The sequence below is a fragment of the Sciurus vulgaris genome, assembly GCF_902686455.1.
Source record: "Sciurus vulgaris genome assembly, chromosome: 12".
In the NCBI taxonomy this organism is placed as follows: domain Eukaryota; kingdom Metazoa; phylum Chordata; class Mammalia; order Rodentia; family Sciuridae; genus Sciurus; species Sciurus vulgaris.
Window position 1 is genome coordinate 42783071 of NC_136473.1, and position 21710 is coordinate 42804780.

The 21710-nt window shown below is 37.5% G+C and overlaps 1 protein-coding gene and 2 long non-coding RNA genes across 7 annotated transcripts in view; 1 reads left to right on the plus strand and 2 right to left on the minus strand.

Annotated features, from left to right (window-relative positions):
- Nucleotides 1-1492, minus strand: part of ZEB1 (zinc finger E-box binding homeobox 1) — a 159697-nt gene extending 158205 nt beyond the window's left edge. For all 3 annotated transcript variants that reach the window (XM_079105811.1, XM_079105809.1, XM_079105808.1), the window contains exon 1: nucleotides 1388-1492. In XM_079105811.1, the coding sequence (XP_078961937.1) occupies nucleotides 1388-1445 (58 nt within the window). In that variant the 5' untranslated portion in view covers nucleotides 1446-1492. The remainder of the gene's footprint in view (nucleotides 1-1387) is intronic.
- LOC306641049 lies at nucleotides 5-15100 on the plus strand. 3 transcript variants are annotated; one of them, XR_013758001.1, is made up of 4 exons: nucleotides 1552-2441; nucleotides 6728-7039; nucleotides 9283-13833; nucleotides 14779-15100. It is a non-coding gene; the product is annotated as an uncharacterized lncRNA (long non-coding RNA). The 3 variants fall into 3 exon arrangements; XR_013758000.1 differs by lacking the exons at nucleotides 1552-2441; nucleotides 6728-7039 and adding an exon at nucleotides 5-1164; XR_013758002.1 differs by lacking the exon at nucleotides 6728-7039.
- LOC306641052 overlaps nucleotides 14554-21710 on the minus strand; it is a 61178-nt gene continuing 54021 nt past the window's right edge. The window contains exon 2 of the long non-coding RNA XR_013758005.1: nucleotides 14554-15332. This is a non-coding gene — a long non-coding RNA (uncharacterized lncRNA). The remainder of the gene's footprint in view (nucleotides 15333-21710) is intronic.

Genomic DNA, 21710 nt, shown 5'->3' on the forward strand with positions numbered 1-21710 from the left:
CAACGTCTCTTCAAACTGGAAAAGGCGACCGTGCAACCACCACATGTTCGGGTCTCGATCTCTCTCCTTGTTTCTCTGTCTCTCTCTTTTTTAAAAAACTCTCACGCCAAGCAGAGGGGTGTGTATTTCCCTGGCACATCAGCACAAATCAATAAACACTGCAGCTGCGGCATGAGCAGCAGCCCCGCGCGTCCGTCGGTCCGTCCGCCCCCTCCCCCACCCTCCTTCCACCCGAGACCCAGAGCGCCATCCAAGCTCCATTATCCGGCTTCAGCACTCCGTGCGTCCGGCCCAGGTAATAACTTCCCCAAAAACCGAAAGAGAAAAGAGGCGTAAGCACATAGTCCCATCCCGGTGCCCAGAGCGAGTCCTGCTGGGGAGGGGGATCTGTCTTTGGTGCTTCCAGATCTCTTGAAACCAGGTAATAACTCCACAAACACACCCGCTGCCCGAGCTCGCCGCCATCCACAGAGCTGCCTGGCAGCAGCAAGTAGGTGCCCGTTCCTGCCTGTCCCCCTGTGCCGCCCCACCAGCTCCGCACAAAATGGGGACCTCCCTCGCACGGATCCGCGCCCCAAGATCGGGAGCTCGGGTGCAAAGTGGCCGGGGTGCAGAGGGAGGAGGGGCGTGTAGGGACCCGCGTCTCTCGAGCCCCGTTCCGCGAGCGCGCTGGTCACAACTTTACCGCCGCCGGCCGAGCCGGGTCCGCCCGCCGCGCGCACCGCCGGCGCCCGCGCACACGCGCGCACGGACAACACGCAGCCGGGCCGTCCGTCCCGCCGCCGTCGCCGCCGCCCGCCGCGCGCCCGCAGCCCTGCCCGAGCCGCGGGCCCCGGACTCCAGCGCCCGCCGTGGCCGTGGCGCGCGGAAGCCACTTTGCACGGTCAGCGCCGGGCACAAGTTTGTTCCTAGGCTCCCGGGGGCCTGGGCGCTGAGGGAGCAGAACGCAGAGAGGGCTGAAGAGGAGGGGGAGAGGGAGGCGCCGAGGGGCGAAAAGAGTGGGGAAAAGTGAGAAAAGAAGCAACAGTCGCTCCACCCGAGACCAGAAAAGTGGCCGGCCGCGTCCCTGCCGGCCGCCCTGCGCCGGGGATGCGGCGGCGGCGGCGGCTAACGGTCCAGGGAGGCGGCAGGGGCGGCAGGAGCCGCTAGGCGGAGAGAGACCAGGTAAGAGACATAACGGTTCAGGGAGAGCGAGCGGCCGCGGCGCGGCTCCGGCAGTGGCGGCAGCGGAGGGGGGCAGAGAGCACTACTTTCTACTTTCCCACTCCACTTTGCCCGTCCCTGCCCCGGCCGCCCCCAACCCGGCTCGCCCCCCTCATCCCCGGGGGCGCCCCGGCTGCCCGGCTCCCCCTGACTCCGCCGCTCCCCGGTCCCCTCCGCCACTCACCGTTATTGCGCCGCGGGTTCGCCTGCTTTCTGCGCTTACACCTGGGGCCATCCGCCATGATCCTCTCGCTTGTGTCTAAATGCTCGAGTCACCTCCTCCCCCTCCCTCCCTCCCCCTTCCCCCCCCACCCCTCCGCCTCCACCCCTCCCCCCTCCCCACCGCACCTGGTTTACGACACTCGCGGCTTTACGACATCACCTTCCTTACACCTAGAGGCGCTCGCTCTACGGCCGGAACCTTGTTGCTAAGGACAGGACGGTTTGCGGCAACCTAGGACGCTGCAGAGTTTGAATTGAGAGGAGAGGGAAAAGTTTTCCTCAGGTGTGGTTGGGTGAGAGACTGGGTCGTTGGGGATACTGTCGGGACGTGGTCAGAAGGGCTACAGGCTGTCCGAGTGAGAAAGGTGAAGTTGGAGGCTGCGGCGTTCCGCCTCTGAACTAGCCACACCCGCCGCGGCTGTCTGGGACGCAGACGGGTCTGGCTGCTGCTGCTCTGGACCCTGTGCCCTCAGAGTGGCCCCTCTGAGCGTCGCGAGCGACTGTCGGCCCTCCCTCTTCCTGAAGGTTGGGCTCGGCTCCCACGCCTCGTTCGTCCGCCCTGCGCACGCCGAGGCCAGGGAGAGGGTCGTGCTCTGGGCAACCCCAGGGAGTTCCCATGATTCGGGGAAGGGCAGGCTCGGGGAACAGTGAGCGAGCGATTGGGGAACTCGGCCTTTGACGGCGAGGACACGCGGCGGCACGAAAGCGGCTACCTGACCCGCTGGGTCCTGACTCCCTTCCCTCACAGGGACGCACGGTTTTCCCCCTAGAGAACCAGGATGGGAAGTGACTTCAGTTAGGTCGAACTTCAGCTGGACCGAAAGAGACGAGAAGTTCCGCTTGCAGTAAAGCGGAATGAGTAATACCCACCCAGTGCCTGTCTCACTTCCTCATCCGCGCCGGCTCTCACCTGCTGTCACCTTGGCCTCCCCCGCCCCCTGCCTTCCTCTCCGCCCTCCCCGCTTTCCTCTCGGGTAGACCGCCGGACTTGTAGGCGTCGCGACTCAAGAGTTTAGGTATTAAACAGGCCATGGTTCACTTCTTAAATGAGCCGTCGTCACTGTGTAAGGACCTTAAGGCAAGAGGCAGATGCTTTTTGATGCGGATTGCTGATTTTTATCTTGATTCTTTGACTTTGTACAAGTTCGGGGATTTCTGAAAGATCATCATTATGGCAACACAAATACTGAAAAAGTTGTCTTCACAATGTAGGATTTGGATTTAAGTCTCTCCTCCTGCACCCCGCCCGTTTTAAAATGAGGAATTTTCTGAGAACAACTATATGGAATATGAGCTATATTTCAACTAATGTAGTTAAAATTAACGTAAGACCAATAAATAGAGATATCGAGCAAACAAACCTGACATTTGGGACTATTTAGAAATAATGTAGTACATAGTGAAACGGTACTAGAGTAGTAGATGCTCAGTAAATTTATGCCTGCAATTTTTGTCATGCCTATGGCACCCCACCAGAAAATGTAGAGGATTCATTGATGAATCTCTTCAAACCTTTCAACCGAAATAACCTTACAGCTAAAGTCTGGTCATTTAAAATCAGATAGTTTAATCCTGAATATAAATGAAAAGATTCCCCATTTGCTTTGGCATTTTGAGAAATGCATTATTTATCAGTGCATGAATGGGACTATAAGTATTCTTTGCTCTACGTTTTGTATCTGTCCTTTCTCCCAATACCAAAACTAGAATCATTGTTCCTAATGATCATTTTAAGGGCAGGCATTCTTCATTATCCTCAATACCATGTTGACTGAAACTTATGCACATCAGAATGCTTGGTCCAATTGTAATTTTTCCTCCCCTTTTAAGGGCTGTATGATATTCTTCAGTTGCCTTCTGCATCAGGTCATAGACTTTATCTTTTGCCAGAAATTCCCTCCATTTTTTTTAATTGCAGCCCTAATTTCCAGCCAGAAAGGAATCATATAAATATTTCTAACTCTAGCACATTTTATCTATCCTAAAGCTTAGGAATTACTATACATGTCATTTTTTTCTTCTGACTTAAAAATTCTTACCAAGTTTCTTTCAGTGTTCATCCTCACCTTAAATAAGAAACAAATAAAATGAGTTAAAGTCATTTTCTTCCTTACTTTACTGATTGCTAACTTGATTAACTTGAACCAGATAACTTTAGGTAGTTTTTTTTTTTCCTTATTCATTTTTGTATCCTCAACACCTAACAGAGGGCCTAGTCATTAGTAGATACTTAATAAATATTTCTTAAATAAATAAATGTCCGCCTTCATCGCATACATCCCTGGGAACACTTGAAATTATGAATGTGAAAGCCACTTACTTTCATATCCAGTCTAATTGTGCTTGATTTTAGTTTCTCCATAATTGTTTTCCCTAAATGATTAATTCTGCTCAGTCCTAATTTTTATATTTGCACAGTAAGTACTAAGAGGCCAAATCTAATATAAATTTTGTGAAAGCAGTAGTTAACTGTACATTATAAATTAAATACTTGACTGATATACCTTATATAATGTTCTTGAAAACAGTGAAATCTAGATGAAAAGAAAGCAGACAAAAGTAAATCAAAAAATAGTGCTGCTTTAAACTTGATGCATATATGATAGTTGTTTATCTCTCAAATGTAACGAAGATTGGAAACTTTAGAATTGCTTTATAAAGAAAGCAGTTTATTAAGATTTTGAGTAAATTGAGCAGAGTACAGGTTACTGATAATATGTTCTGCATTATTGGTTTTCAGTGATTATAATGCCATCATACAACATTCATTCAGTATATGCTCCTGTTTTTAATGTGTCAATGAAATGTTAGCACTGCTTCTGCCAAGCACTGTGATTATATATGCTGAAGGACAGGTATTCTAAAAATGAATTCTCTTTTCCAGATTTACTGGGAAACTATAAATGGGTGGAATACTTTTAGTATTGATTTTTTTCTATATATTTTTTATAATTTGTAGTTATTTGCTTTTCATATAAGATTTGTATAAATTGACAGAGTTCAACAAAATTTTCAAGTTTAAATTGTACATATTTCATGATGTTCCACATCAAAGGTATGATTTTCATGTACCTTACTTCCCAAACACATTTGAGTACCACAATATATGATTTTCTAATCATCAGAATTTTAAAATTGGTTAATTTCATGGAAATCCAAATAGCATGTTGGTGTTCCTCCTCAATAAGATGCCTATTTTCAATCCTAGAGCTTTGATGGGGTAAGGAATACATTTGATACATGTTATCCCTCAAAGTATGGAATATGGAGGTCTGTTCAAATTTCTCCTTAATCCATGGCTCCACTAAGACTCTGAATCTGTGATTCACAATGGGACCAAAGAGTACAATGATCATTTCATTGCTGCAGTTTCACCAAATTCTGTAATCACAGAGTCAAACAAGGAAACATGACCATAGGATGATGTAGAACCAACAGTTGTCCTCAGGACCCATGCCAGCTTTTCAAATAAAGCCTCCCAGGAGGTGATAAAAAGGACAATTGTATATAAGTGAATAAACTGTTAACAGATGGGGCTTCTTATATGGGGAGCAAGTTTTCAGGAATATTTCCAGTATAATGAGATGTTAAGTATAAATATATTTAGGGAGAGATGTTTGTAGGATGTCAGTGAAAATCCAAAAAAGTAAAACTAGTACTAATCTTTTCCATAAAATCACAGTAGTTGAAGAAGATTGCTTTCAAAATCTGCCTCCATAAAAGACAGTTTTTATTATTGATATTACATGAACATGAAAACCCTTTTAAATAGTTGGAATTATAGATGAGTAAGAGAGCAGCATGAATATTTTGAAATTGAGTAAACTTTAAGTATTTGCCTTGATATCAGGAGTCCGATATTTGATTTCTACTGTTTTTTTCTTTGCTACCATGTATTTATTTTCTCTGACATCTTTTAGCCACTGATTGGTTGTGTATAGGGTATGGCTATTTCTTTGACCTACAGTCTGTGTAATCCATAGATTCTCAGTTACAATCATGACTACTGTTAAGCCCTTGAAATGAAAATTATACATATAATAAACATATTAGCTATATAATATTTAAATACATAATATTTTCATATAGATATAGATATATCTCCTATGGGCAGTGACAGGCTTTAAATGTCCCACTATTGTGCTAAGCTCTTATAACAAAATTGGTGATAAGAAATACCTAGTGTTCAGTTATATCTACAACTTCAAGATCTTGGTCAGACCTTTCTCATTCTTTCATCTCATGCCTTTTTTTTTTTTTTTTCTCACTCTCTTTATCCTACTTATATAACTAGACCAGCCATTGTGCCCCTCCCACTGGTTTACTTTTTGATCATTCTCTTAATCTTCCTTTATGCCAGGTATGACAGCTCTGTTCAGATCATTTTCCTTTCTCTTTTAGGTTAAGATTTTTAAAATTGTTCCCAGCTCTAAAATGCTTTGCTTTTTCATATGATGCTTGTTACTCTCTCACACAAAATTCATTCTCTGCCTTTCTGTGCTTTGAGTAGCTGACTTCTGTGGACAACATCAACCAGGCTCTTTTGCCCTCTGATTTCTGGGAGGCATTGGCAAGTGGAAGGAGAGGAAGAGAGAGTTTGGGGTATTTATTTCACTCTTTCACCTGCCCAATTGTGGTTACAGCTTCATTCTACTAAGACCCATGGCCTTTGTCAGACACCTCTGCCTGAAGACCTTGCAGAATTCCAGAAACTACTACTTCCCTTTGTACCTTCAGGCCTATGGATGATAATGGTTGAATGCTTTATCATTCCTTCCCTTGAACCTGCTCAGACCTTTGTAGATAGTCTCTTCATTATACTTTCTTCAGTTACCCTAAGAGTGTGTCATCTGCCTCCTGCCAGGGCCCTATGTAACTCACAAATAAACATTAAAAATTAGTTTTAACACTATTATCTCCAAGAATTCTGCTCCCGTGAATTATAACCTTAATGTTTGGATATGATGTAAATGTCTTCTGTCATACATTGAACATATATATTTGCATGTTCTAATGTATATGTACATGCAAAATCTAGTGAATACAATCGCACAGCAGTTGTTCAGTAACTTGGTAGAATGAAGACCTTTGGATCTAATTGATCCAAATCTAATTGGGTTCACTTTATGTTTTTTGTTTTTAAAACAATAAGAGGAAAAATATTACAATACCACAGTATTAAGGTAGAGATCCTAGCTATAGTTGTCCCCAATGTTTTCTACTCTTTAATGATAAAACTTTTTACTCTTATCACATAGCTCCTTGAAATAATGTCTCTATTTCCCTTTCTGCATGTACCTAGGTGCTACTAGATATGACCAATGAGATATAAAAGTAGAATGGTGTGTGCAACATTGAGGAAGTTCTTCAAAAGAAGATGATTTGCCATTCTTTTCTTCCTGGTGGTTGAAATTAGACCTGCTGGTTCAAGCTCCTTAAGAAAGGCAAAGCAACAAGACAGAAAGAGCGGAGTCCTTGACACTGAAAAACCATAATCAGCCCTCGACTTGCTACCTCCACCCACTTTTACATGGAGAGAAATAAACTATCTTATTTAAGTTACAGTTATCTTAGGTTTTCTGACATATTGTCAAAATTATCTTGTTCAATGTGGGTATGTGTATTAGTTTCCTATTGCTGATGTAAAAAAATTACCACAAATTAATGAATTAAAACATTTATTGTAATTCTGCAAGTAAAAGTATAAAATGGGACTCATAAGACTAAAATCAAGATTTTGGCAAGATGGGTCTACTTCACAAGACTCTAGGGGAGAGTCTGGTTCTTTGCCTTTTCCAGCTCCTAGGCTGCTCCCATTCCTTGGCTCTTTAGAGTCTTCTTCCATTTTCAAAGCCAGCAACATCTGGCACTCATTCTTATATTGCCAGCTTACTGGTTCTTTTTATTCTGCCTCCCTCTTCCACATAAAAAGGACTTTGCTCTTCAGTTGAACCCACCCAGATAATCAGAACATCTTCCTATTTCAAAATCAACTGATTAGCAAGCTTAATTCCATCTGTAATTTTAATTCCCCTTTGTGGATATAACCTAACATTCACAGGTTTGGGTGATTAGGACATAAACACTTTGGGGGGCCACTGTTCTGCCTACACAGTGTCCAAATTTTTAAGTTTTGTGATTGAGGAGTATGTTTTTACTTGATTTATCTTTAATACATATGCAACTTTATAGCATTATGCTAATTGTTTATTATTCTTTATAGAACATTTAGCATTGTGCCCCATGGTTTTTAATAATTATTCATTGGTTAATTTATTCAACTAATATTCTTGAGAATATTCTATGTGACAGATATTGCATACAGTGTCTAATCTCAAGGAGCTTACAGGTTTGTGGGAGAAACATTTCCAAAAAGGCAGTTATACAAATGTAAGGCAGGTATGGTATATGTAAGAGAGACAACTAAACTGAGGAAGTCTTTCTGAAAGTGCTTCTACTAAGCACTGTGACTATATATGTGAAGAACAGTTATTCTAAAAATGAATTATAATCTTCCAAATTTACTGGAAAAGTATAAATGGGTAGAATATTTTCAGTATTGAGTTTTTTTCTTTATATTTTTCATAATTTATTTGCAGTTATTTTTCACACAAGATTCATGTATAAGTTAAGATAAAGTTCAACAAATTATTTTCAAGTTTAAATCATACATATTTCCTGGTGTTCTTCACTTTCCAAACACATTCGAGTTCAGCAATTTATGATTCTCTAAACATCAGAAATTTTTAATCGGTTAATTTCATGGAACTCTGAATAACATGTTGGTGTTACTCCTTCATTCAATGCTTATTTTCAATCCTAGAGCTTTGATGGGGAGAGGTGAAAAAATTCAAAGATAGAAGTCACAGTATATGCAAATCCTAAGGATGAAAGTATAGTGCTTTGGGGATGCATATCTGGTAGAATCAAGCCCCACGTAGCTTATAATTCCCATATACTTTAGAGTAGTTTGTCCATGTTCATGGTACAGCATTTATTACTTAAATGTATGAGGTTTTTGTTTCATTTTGTTTATGTCTGACCCTTCTCCTAGTCATCTTTGTGTTTCTGATACTGAAAGCAGTACCTGTCTGAAGTATTCTTAATAATTATGGAAAGTTTTTGTCATTGGTGAGTCACTGCAGCACAAGGGGTTTTGTGAAGAGCAAATAGAATAGTATTTGTGGACTGTTCCATATGATATCTGGCATTTGATAAACAATAGATGAAAGGTAACCAAAAAATGGCAGATTCTCAGGCAAAGATTAAAGTCAGATGTCAAGGGCATAATCCACTAGAATTCGTACATAGTGCCTTTATCTTCAAGGTTAAAAGATAATTTTTATCCCTGAAATTATCTTTTCAAGCATACGTGTAACTAAAGAGCAAAAGGAAGAGAGAATGTTAACATGTTTTGCTTAGCATTAATTGGAATATTATATTGTCTATAAATGTTGGCTTACCTTAGCTATATTGTTTAAGGAACTGCCTCTACAATAAGTACACTTCCTATCCTAGGATAAATAACACTATTTGCAGTGCAATTAGCTAGCCTGTGGTACCTGCTACTCTTACACAGGTCCATTTTAAAAATGCAAGTTAAAGATTACGAAAGAAATATGAAAATTGCCTTAGTTTTGTTTCTTGGTTTGTATGTTACAGACACCTATTTGAGCTGTAGAAGCAAAAGTAGGAATTTATCATAAAGATATTAGTGATTTTTTTTCATAGAATCCAAAAGTAGGAGTGAAGTCAGGTCTCATAAATGAAGAATCAGAAACACCTCTAAATGTACAGGTGGGTGCCTTTCCATTACTTGCCTCTGCATCTCTGTGTTTCTGTTTCATTTTGTTGCAGAGCCTACTCCTGTGCATGAAGGTGGTCTGAACTCGGAAGAGGTATGAGGAGACAGATAAGCACCTGCTATAAACGTTCCATTCCATAGTGCTTAGGGAAAAAAATCCTACCCCCAAAGTGTTATTCAATAAAGATTGTATTGTTCTGTGTTTTTTCACATGTATAGTTAATATAGTTTCAACTGTCAATTTCTCAGTATACATATAATAACATATAATTTAGTATTATGCTGTTTTCACTTAATGTATATCCATTTTCCTACATAGTTAAATAACCATGATATTTGTCCTTTTTTAATGATTTTAACATTCAAGTTGATAAGTATAATTTACTAAGTTTCATATTGTTGAGTGTTACTTAATCATTTTTGTTTTATAAAGAATAAACACTTATAATACAGTATTGTTTTTGATTTTTGATAATTTACTCAAAGAATACTCTCAAAACTGGAAATACTTAGTACATGGAAATGATCGTATTTGTCTTTTTAAACAGATTGTCAGCTTGCTTTTGAAAAGGATTGAACAAACATCATGTCACTAGAGATTTATGAGTTTGACCTTGATTTAAAATTTTCCAAAGTTGGTAGTTTTTTCACACAGACAGAAAACATTTGAATTTCTTGATATTTTAAAATAGATATATAGGAAAACACTTAAATGCAACAAGAGCATATGTAAACATATAATAGGTTCCATACTGGATTTAATCAATGATCACTCCAGCTCTGGATCTTAAGACCCAATCAGGCTCTTTCATGTTAAATTCACCTTGATCTGGTTTTGAAAAGTATTACTTTTTTTTTTTTCCTGAAAATTTTTGCAAAAGACTGGCTTTGGGTTTATAACCAGTTTTGTCTCTGAAATTATCTTACCTAGACTTTGTCCAAGGTGCTCCATTAATGCAAATGCAATTTAATCACATTTTTCTTTCAAGATTAATTTATAAGGTGTTCCTATAGCTCATAAAAATGCCCACAAAGAGCCAAATTGTTTTATTTCCAGCTTTGATCTTTTTATATTTTTGTTATAAAGGTTTAGGTACTTACATTTTTTTTACTTCAGTAGCTATATTTTAATTAAAGGTAAAGTCATTCCTACTTAAAATAGCTTGTAAAATGTACACATTTGGAATCAGTGTTATTCGACATATTTTGGTATTCAAGAAACTGATGTAAATGTGGGATTTTGTTATTTTCTTCACACAGAATTAATTATTGTCATTAAATACATACCTTCTCTCTTTAGTAGCTCAATTTATTTCCTGAATCTACCCATTGATACCGTGCTTTTGATTTATAAAAGCACCAATATATATGCTACTTTTTAAAAAGTATCCATTTTCCATATAAAATATATGAAGTCTTCCCACAGATATTTTCATTAGCTAACTGGTGATATTTTCAGTAAATGCCAAAAAATAATTTATGAATGTATAAAACATCAAATGTTTAGCACAAACTATAGCAGAAATGATTCATAGAATAAATGATTCATATATTGTCTGCTAACAGAAAAGATTTAAAACATTGACATTATAAGAAATTAGTATTTTGAGCTGATCAAGTAAATTTATTTCAGTTCTGTTTTATTTTCTAAATCCATGGAAGACCTATTAAATTAAGAAAATGTATAGTTTTGAATTCTGTTTGTATTTCTCTTTTTTTCCTTACTACCTAGTTTACTTATATTTTTGTCTTTTCTTGAACTCACTTTCTCCAGACTTTAGGTATATTATGGGCATAAATCAAACCACTAAGATCCACTTTTGAATGTTGATATTTGTTTCAAAGCATGTCCTTGTTCCATCTGCTCCCCTCTGATTTCTACAAAGCTGACCAAAAGGCTATCAACCGGACAAAGGCATTTGATGCAAAGAATTTGACAACCCATTAGCTAGAAACCTATTCCCTGAATAATTTAAAATTGTTTGAAGCCTTTCTACTATATATAAAACTGTTCTATAGTTCTATTCATTTTTGCATTCCTCCTTTGTATAGCTTTGGAAAACACAGATCAGTGTTACGGCAGCAAAGGACATGAGGACTTGGAAGACGCTTTGGACCTCTTAATTCCAGGCCACTTGATAGCAGACACAGTTCATTACACAGGAAAATTGCTTGATCTTGGGAAAAGAGGGTGCTGTAGGTGAGGGAAAATGAGTTAGTCACCAATACAGTTCACCTTGCAATTCAGTCAGTCGTTTAGATCTAACAAGAGAACGATTGCTGCCATGTTCCAGACAAAGAATGAGAGCTTCTTTCCACTCTAAGATGGGGAGTCATATCTCATCTCTGTTTAGATTCTAGGGAAAAGAGTAAAGGGAAAAAAGGAGGATCCTTTTCCCACTCCTTTCACCCCTCCCAGTCTGCCCTTTATTCTTCATCACAACAAATTCTGTGTTTAAATTCTTTTGAACTTGATAAACAAAATCATACCTAGGCATCTTCTAGGACAAGATTGTAAAGCATAAAAAAATATGTAAATATTCAGAAAAATAGAAGCAGAAGTAATTCAGTGAATATTTTGTTAGATGTTCAATATTTCTGTAAATATTCTCATAATATGCAAAATTTTACATAACCTATGATTCTTTCTATACGCACTCTTCTGTAGTTGAGCAATTTCATGAACACGAAATATTCCCCCTGCTCTAATGATTCACTTTCTGAGAAGATCCCCCACCACCACCACCCACATCCTTCCCCATCTGCCATTTATTTATTCTTCATTGATTGCCCTGGTCTCTCACCACCCACCCCAAGTTTTTAACATATTTATTTCATAGTCAAGTGTTTCATGCCATATGTCTCATGCTACATTATAAACACTTTTATTCCCAGAAGCTTGTATAACTCCTGTTACAGTTATGAGCATATTTGAATATACATTTTTAAATAGATATGTCATAACTATCCTATTTATGTCAGGTATAGGAAGGAGATCAGAGTTTGCCTCAGAGCAATTGATTAATAACCTGAACCTAACTTGATAGGAGGCACAAAAACTGAAAAACGGTAACCTTTTTAAATGGACTACCCATCATACGTGATTAACCATTACATTTTAGTACCATTACGTATATTAGTATATTGTGAGTTCTGTGAACAAAGGAAGAAAAGTTTGATTTTTGGAGCAAGAATCTTTAAAATGACTAGGCAAAATCAAAAGTAAAAAAGAAAGAAATGAAAAATGACAGAAGTTGATAGTCTGATTTTCCAAAACAGCTTAAACTCTGAATTAGAATTTAGAAGCCCTTCTAATTGGGGTGAGATGGAATCTTAGGGTAGTTTTGATTTGCATTTCTCTTATTACTAGAGATGTTGAACATTTTTTCATATATATGTTGATTGTAGATCTTTGTGAAGTGTCTGTTCCTTTCCTTAGCCCATTTGTTGATTGGGTTATTTGTATTCTTGGTGTAGAGTTTTTTGAGTTCTTTATAGATTCTGGAAGTTAGTGCTTTATTTGAAGTATGAGTGGCAAAGATTTTTCTCCTACTCTGTAGGCTCTCTCTTCACATTGCTGATAGTTTCCTTTGCTGAGAGAAAGCTTTTTAGTTTGAATCTATCCCAGTTATTAATTCTTGCCTTTATTTTTTGTGCTTTGGGAGTCATGTTAAGGACGTCTGATCCTAAACTGACATGTTGAAGATTTGGACCTACTTTTTCTTCTACAAGATGCAGGGTCTCTGGTCTGATTCCAAGGTTCTTGATCCATTATGAGTTGAGTGGAATAGAAAGAGATCTAGATTATCATTGAACATGAAGACATATGACAATATATCTTTGGAAATTTTACAAAGAAAACATCAAAAATATGTCTTCTAAAGTAAATGCCTCTATTGAGTAAATGCCTCTAATATTACATTGCTGTGTATTGCATTACATAGCATAACCCACAAACATAATAAAAAGATTGTTTTGAAACAAAAAGGTCTTTCTTATGTTAACATAGTATATGAAGCCAAGAACTAATAACTATTGTCATACCTTTTCGACCAAAGCAAAGTGTCATCCAGCTACATAATTAATTAGTAGAACTCTGAAAGTATTATATCCCCAATATACACAAATTAGTTAGATAGAAGAGTTAAGTCATGATAGAAATAGAGATGAAGGAAGAAGTTATTTAAGATATCACAAGATGATGTTGTGGAAGGAAATCTAAAAAACACAGCAACCTTTCTCAGGAAGTTGTATCACAGGAGTGTCTCTAGTCAAAAATTACTTCCAAGTTGGAAGAAATCTTAGAAGTCTATCAAAACGATAATGTAGAGTAAAAAAGAATTCCCTTTTACCACCTCAAAAAAAGTTTAAAGAGACTTTAGAGAATTAAAACAAAGATTTAGAACTAAGGTTGATGTCTGCAAGAATATGATTTTATACACATACACACAAGATAACAGTGATTGAGAATTCTATAAGGTACAATGGAATAAGTGTGTGTTAACTGGGTAAATGAGAAAATGATTATTATAACAAAACAGTAGGGGCCTAGTCATAGTATTAAAGGGGGAGGATTACTGCAAAGAATGTAGTTATAGATACAAGTAGTATTTTTTCCAGAAAGAAATGTCAACAGAGAATATCTTTTAAAAGTCACTCAAGTGCTGGGAAAACTGGAGGTACACATGGAGAAGTATAAATTTAGATATTCATCTCACACTACACAAAAATCAACTCAAAATGGACTTAAACATGAAAAGTAGCAGAACTAAACATAAGGGAAAATCTCCAAGACATTGGTCTGGGCAATGATTATTTTAGATATGATTCAAAAAGCATAAGCAACAAAAGCAAAAATAGATGAACAGGATTATAACAAACTAAAAAGCAAACGAAACAACAGAGTGAAGAAATAACCTACAAAATGGAAGAAAATGTTTGCCAACTAGACATCTGACAAAGGGTGAATATCCAGGATATATAAGACTCTGGAAGAACTTAACAACAATAAAATAATCCAATATAAAAATGTGCAAATTGTCTGAACAGACTGTTCTCAAAAGAGGAAATACAAATAACCAACAGGTATATTTAAAAATTGTTTAATGTCACTAATAAGGTAAATGCAAATTAAAACTACAATTATTACCTCATACCTGTTACCAAAAAGGCAAAAGGGAAGTGTTGGCAAGGATATGGATAAAAGGAAACCCTTATAAACTGTTGATAGGATTGTAGACATTTTAGAAGACAACACGGAGCTTCCTCAAAAATTTCTAAAAAGAACTACCTTATGATCCAGTAATTCCACTAGTAGGGATACATACAAAGGAAATGGAATTCGTTTATTGAGGAGATTTCTTCATTTCTATGTTCATTATAGCACTATTCACAATAGCCAAGATAATCAGCTTAATTTCTACCAACAGATTAATACATAAAGAAAATGTAGTACATATATACAGTGGAGGGCTCTTGAGTCTTAAAAACAAAGGGATCAGGTCATTTGCAACAACTACATGAACCTGGAGCACATTAAGGAATGTAAGCGAGGAACAGAAGGAAGAAATACGATGTGATCTCACTTACATGTGGAATCCAAACAAGTCAAACTTGGAAGCAGAGACCAGAGACTGGGTGTGGGGAAGGTTTGGGAGATTTTGGCCAAATCATTCAAATTTTTAGATAAGAGGAATAAGTTAAATCTATTATGTACCATAGTAGCTATATAACAATACATTATATACTTGAATATTGCCAAGAGTAGATTTTAAGTACTCTTGCCACCAAAAAAAGTCTGTAAGGTAATGCAAATGTTAACTAGCTTGATTTAGCCAATCCACAATGTATACATATATCAAAACATCAAAACATATACCATAAACATACACAAATTTTACTTATCAATTTAATCGAACACATCATTAACAAAAATCTTTGGAACAAAAGAAATTACAGTGAAATTGAGTATTTAAAAGCTTTTGGGTTGAGCTTACTATTGGTTTTAAGACTTACTGTTCTTTCAGTAGCAGGGAAGGTCAACTTGGTTGGTCCTTCCAGAAAATCCTATAGGATTGCTTTTAGAAGACTGCAGTGCATGTACCTAAGTAAGATAAAACAGAAACCAGGTATTAAGCCAAAGATATCAAAAGATGCCCTTGAAATTTATAAACCTAATTTGGATCCAAGGAAGAATACCTGAGTCTTTTTAAAAGAGGGAGAGAAGAATTCATTCATTCATTCATTCATTCAGCAAAAATATTTATCTGCTTTTATGTGCCTAGGCACTGTTCTAAGTTCTTGGCAGACTTAAAGAAACCAGAAATAAAAATCCCTGCCAAGCAGCACATACATTCTTCTGGAATGAAACATAAAATAAGCAATAAAAAGATAAATTATATAACATTAGAAAAAGATTTAATGCTACAGAATAATAAAGCAGAGTGATGGTGATTGGAGGTGTGGAGGCATCATGGTTTCCTTTTAAGTTACAGAATCTAAAAACTCAGTTTTCTGTGATCTGTAACATTCTCAGAAAGGTGCACATTAGTATATTAAGAAAGAAGTCAGTGGAGCCAGCATGTGGGGCCTGCCCAGTATGATTTTTAACTATCAATAATTCACATTCAGTTCAAAGCAGGTGTCATAGCAAAAAGTTGTAGAATTCCTGTAAGAGAAATGCTATAATTAAGAAAATCTGTGATGTTTCCCATTAATTGAATCCTTAACACCTGTTCTTTTTATTTACCTTACTTTTGTTTTTCATTTTGGTAAATACTATTTCTCCACTATTTTAAAAACAAAATAATTGAACATATGTGCAGTTTTAGTTATAAAACATTTACATTTTTTCATCAGTGGTAATGAAGATATAATTGTCTATGTCTGTGTGCCTGAGAAAATAGGGATAATTTATTTAACAACCACAGATGAATATGTATAGCTCATCTGTTTAAGCAGAGGCTAAAGAATTATAAAGGGATTTACTAGCTTAGGGATAGGATAGGGACCTTGCATCTTTTGCTTAGCTCTTTTAATTTTATTCAATGATGTTACTGCTGTAATAGTTCTACTAGAGGTCATTGTTAATGACACTTAGTTTTAAGACCATACAGACACAATAAATTCAAGACCATATAGATACTTCTGCCTCCTTTTCTCTGCCCCTGAAAGATCATTACAATTAGGAAAATAATATATTATTATTAAACTGCAATAGTAATGGTTTAAGGAAATTTGTTCTCTTTACTAGTTAAAATCTCACTTCACCCTCAATAATGTTATGATGTCAGAAAGATTCACTGGAAACAGGCTTACAGAGGTTATTACCAAAGGCACTGACCTACTGGGTCTCAGGGTAGAAAGCACCATGTGTTGGGCTGAGGTGAATTCTACAAACAAACATCTAAGCTATTTCTGTTTAAGTGGCATGTTTTTGTTGTCAAAACTGAGACAGAATTGAATAGGACTGACCAAATCTAGATATTGTTATTGTCTAGGTGAGCACGTCATTTAATGACTAAGCATCTCTCCTCTTGCTCGACTCTTCCTGGTTCTCTTCCCCAGCCAGGGGCTCAGCTCACCTCCTGTCACCTTTCCTTTCATCTTTGGGATAGGGACTGAACTATTATAATCTCAAATAAGGGAAACAACCAGGTATGTACAAGAATTTCAGTTGACTTGTTTAATGTTACATTCACTTAGTCTATGAACTTTAAATTTTTTAAAAAGCAAAATAATATCATAATAATTCTTAACAATTCATGATTTTTAATATTGAAAAAACTCAAACTGGATATTATAAATGAATATTTCAAAACCAGTTTTTTTTTCCTATTTTGTATATAAGTTATGAATCAAGCCAAAATTTTAGAAATCAAACTTGTGAAATGTTCCAGTCTCAATACTCATTATTACAGAAGTAGAATTGCTAAACACTGGGTCATTTTAGTCTTTTACTATAAATTAATAAATGTCTGGAACATTAACTGCCATAGGCTTTGCCTCAGGTTTCTCTTTCCAACTTGTCCATTAACTAGATTTAAAAGAATAACCTATTGCATTTTGTTTTATGAAACAGTGACAATAAAAAATGGCTAGAAATCCCAAGTGTATGTTTTATTGGTGTTCAAAATTTTATTTTTGGAATTTGTTTTGCACTATACCAAGAGATGGTAAAAAAGCTACTTGTATATTAAATAATGAGATGAAATTTAGCATTACCACAGGAGTGCCGCACCTGGTGATCAAGTGAAAAGCATCATATTATTTACAGAGTATCTTTAAAGATCAAAATAATTCCCCAGTTAAGGAGATTTACAGCCTCATTTCCAGATTTTTATAGGTTCATTAGGATATTCTTCCTTATTGCTCAAATGGCTTACTACTTTTGGATTTGGGGACTTTCTCCCTGATTTGCTTTTTAACTGGAAATAAAACAAAGTGAGCCTTATGCTGAATCCCACAGCATCTTATCCACTCAAGGACATTGATCCTGAAATGACCTTGTTTCTCCTGCACCAGTGTTCCCTACAGTAACACAATGTGCTGTATGTTGTTAAATCTCAGCCTTCATATACCTCAAGAGAGTAAATGCCCTCTCTTCTTTTAGCTTCTAGGACACCATACTTGCTTGGTTTCCCCAAAGCTACTCCTTTTTCAGTTACTCTTACCTGTTTTGTCCTCTCCCTTTACTAAATATCAAAATGCCAGCGCTCAGTCCTTGGATATATCTCCTTCTTCTTTCACATGCCTCCCCTTAGTGATTATAGCAACTTTGTTGATTTTAATTTTCATCCATCTACCAGTGGCTTCTCCATAGTCTCTCCAGCTGGAACTCTGGGCTTATTTGGCCTTCCCGTTTGGATGGCTAAAATAGACATTGCAAACTTAAACTGTTCCCAGCTGAGCCTCTTGTATCAAACTGTCTCCTTCAAACCTACTTACTCTTTGTGAAATCTCTGTTTTTTCATACAGTAGTAAGTCCGTCCTTCTAAAGGCTCAGGCTGAAACCTTGGAGTTCCCCTTGCCTCCTCTTTTTCTTAATCCCCCATTCAATTTTTCAGAACATTCATATGTTCAATTTTCAAAATACAGCCAAAATTTGACTATTTTTGGCTAGTTTCCCTGCCACAACCTGGGTTCTATGAACATCATCCCTTCTTGTACTATCACAATCTCTCCCTCTGGATTTCCCTGTTTCTACCTTTATCAACTTTCAATGTTTCTACAGAACAGTCAGATAAAATACAAATCAGATCGCAGTCTTTGCAAAACTCATTTAAACAATAATCAAAATTCATATAATGGTTTTCAACATCTGTATGATCTGTATACACCTAACTCTCCAAACTTAGCTTCTCCGTCCTTCACTGTGCTAAGCCACACCAGCTTCCTCGATATTTCTTGAATATTCCAGGCATGTTCCTGCCTTAACAGAGGTTAGAACACAGAGTCTCTCAGATTCCAAAGCCAGTTCCTAAATCCAAATAACTTATCCAGAGACTCTGGAAATCTTAATCAGAATATTCTCATAAAAACATAGTACCTTAACCATATAGTAGTTTTTAAGTGCTCTAAATTATACTAGTTTTTAAATGCTCTATTAATAGCAATTGTAAACATGGTACTTAATTTTTTAGATGAAAGGGGAGGGGCTTTACTGGGATTTAACACCAGACAGTCAAAGATTGGAGACTAAGGAGGTTGGATATAATAAAATAAGGAAGATATCCCCACTGCCACTGTTGCCCTGGAGGCACCAGCCAGAGCAGTCCCTTTGTGAGCAAAGGGGAGGAATAAAGGAATTAAATGAACCCACATTTGTAGGAGACCTGAGTCATGTCTTGGTATGGAGAGATCAGAGATCAAAGACACTGCCTAACTAAACTGAAAAGCATGATTCACAATATTCTTGTGTAGGAAAGCCACATCTCTCCTGGATACCCACAGAAGACAGAGGAAGGAAGCATTTTGCATCCCAGGCATGGGGACCAGCAACTGGGGAGCTGATTCCTGTAAACCCAAGTTTGACCCAAAATATAGGCCTGGCAAACTCACACTGCACAGCATAAAGTGTGCCTAAGTGACCAGGAGAAAATCAAATGTGGAGAGAGCTTTACACAGGGAACAACTGGTTATGGAAATGAACCTGGCTTTCCCCCATCCCTGCAATCTGCCAGCTTGCAGGACTGGCTAGGAGAGATGCACCTGAACAGGAATTTAATAGGGTAGAGTTTGGAGAAATTGAGTTTGTAGATTGAAGCCAGGACCAGGAAATGTGGGGTCTACAGGGGATGGACTGGACTAAGAATTAACTCCTCCATCACACAAGTAGAACCCAGGGAGATCCCTGGGGTGCAGTCTTCCAGCATGGAATGGCAATTGCTGGGCCCTGGAGGTGCACTGATTTAAAATCTTCAGACAATTAGCATTCAGCAAAGGGTCTGGAGCCCACCTATGCCTAAACCCTGCTTCCAGAAATTCTGACTATGGGATTTACCTCTCCCACTCTAGCAATCCTGAGTGGGGAGCATCATGCTCCAGATGACCCCATCTAACACTGCTGAGAAGAGAACCTGAGAATCTTTCCAACTCCAATGGGAACAATTATTTAACTGTCCATTGAGATCTCTCCCCTTTTCTTTTCTCTGTTTAATTGTGAATCTTAATGGTTCAAGGACATTTGTACATACACATATTTGGTTTTTTTCTCAGCACTTTTGAAACCAGTTATCTTTCATAGATCAGCATTTTGAGGACTAGGATGTTTGATTAGTACATTTCAGTTTTGTTTTGTATTCTTCTTTTTTAAATTTTACTTTGTAGATTGTTTTTCTCTCACTTATCTGATTTCCCTTGATTCTCTTTCTCTCATTTTTTTCTGCTAACAGCTAATATGTATTGTTCTCTCTTTCACTCTTCCTTTAATTTTTTACTTCCATTTTCTCTCCTCCTCCTTAATAATCATCACATCCTCCATTACTTCTGTTCTCTCCATGTACATCATTTGAAATTGTAAACCCCCTTGCACACTTACTGTTTTTACTGTGGGCAATAACTGATCTGCTTATTATGACAATTAATATTGTCGATATCATCGCAGGAACTACTTGGATTAATACTGTATGTTGTTTGCAATGATTATTGCTATTTGACTTTCCCTAAATGGTGAGGTACTGGAAACTTTCAGGGACACTAAAGTTCACAGGATAGAAACTCTACAGACCCAGATACATACGGTTAGATGGGTAGACACACAAACAACAAGAAAAATCAAGGGAACAAATTGACCCAAGCAAACCAAGATACTTCAAAAACAGAATCCATGAACACCATACAGTGGAAGAAATGTCAGAGAATGAGTTTAGAATGTTCATAGTTAAACCGATCTGTGAGGTAAAGGACTACGTAAGGAGTGAAATCAGAGATAAAATACAGGAAGCAAAAGATCAATAAAGAGATATTCTGAAGGGAAAAAAGAGCAGAAATCTTCAAAATGATGGAATCAATGAAACAAATTAAAAATGAAATGGAAAGCATCACCAACAGATTAAACCACGGAAGATGGAGTTTCAGGCAATGAAGAAAAAATGTATAATCTTGAAAGTAAAGTTGACCTTGGGGAAAATATATTAAGAGACCATGAACAGAACTTCCAAGAAATATGGGATAACCCAAAAAGACCAAAGATAAGATTTATCAGGATAGGTAAAGGCTCAGAGATATAAACTAAAGGAAAGCAAAATCCTTTCAATGAAATAAGATGAGAAAATTTCCCAAACCATAAGAATAAAATGGAAAATAAAACACAGGAGGCTTATAGGACCTGAAATATACGAAATTACAACAGACCCACACCAAGGCACATTATTAAGAAAATGCCTAACATACATAATAAAGATGAAATTTTAAAAGGCTTCCAGATAAAGATAACAGGTAACATTTAGAGGGAAACCAATCTGGATCTCAGCTGATTTCTCAACCCAGAACCTCAAAGATATGAGGTCGTAGAATACCATATACCAAACTCTGAAAGAAAATGGATGCCAGCCAAGAATACTCAGCAAAATTAAGCTTCAGAACTCAGGTGATGAAATAAAAATCTTCCATTATAAACAAAAGTAAAAAGAATTCACAACTAGAAACTCTGGAATGCAAAACATATTCAATAAGATATTTCGTCAAGAAATGAAAAATAAAGTGGAAAACCAGCAAAGGGAGGAAATACACTAGAAGAGTCAATCAAAGGTAAACATTCAAATTAAAAACCAGAAATAAACATGAAAGGAATCAAAATCATTTCTTAATAACATTGTGTATAAATGGCCTAAACTCAGCAATCAAATGACACACACTGGCAGATAGGATTAAAAAACAAGATCTAACAATATGCTGTATCCAGGAGACTCACCTCATAGACAAAGACATCCACATACTGAAGGTAAAAGGATGGGAAAACATCATTCACATCTTAAACAAG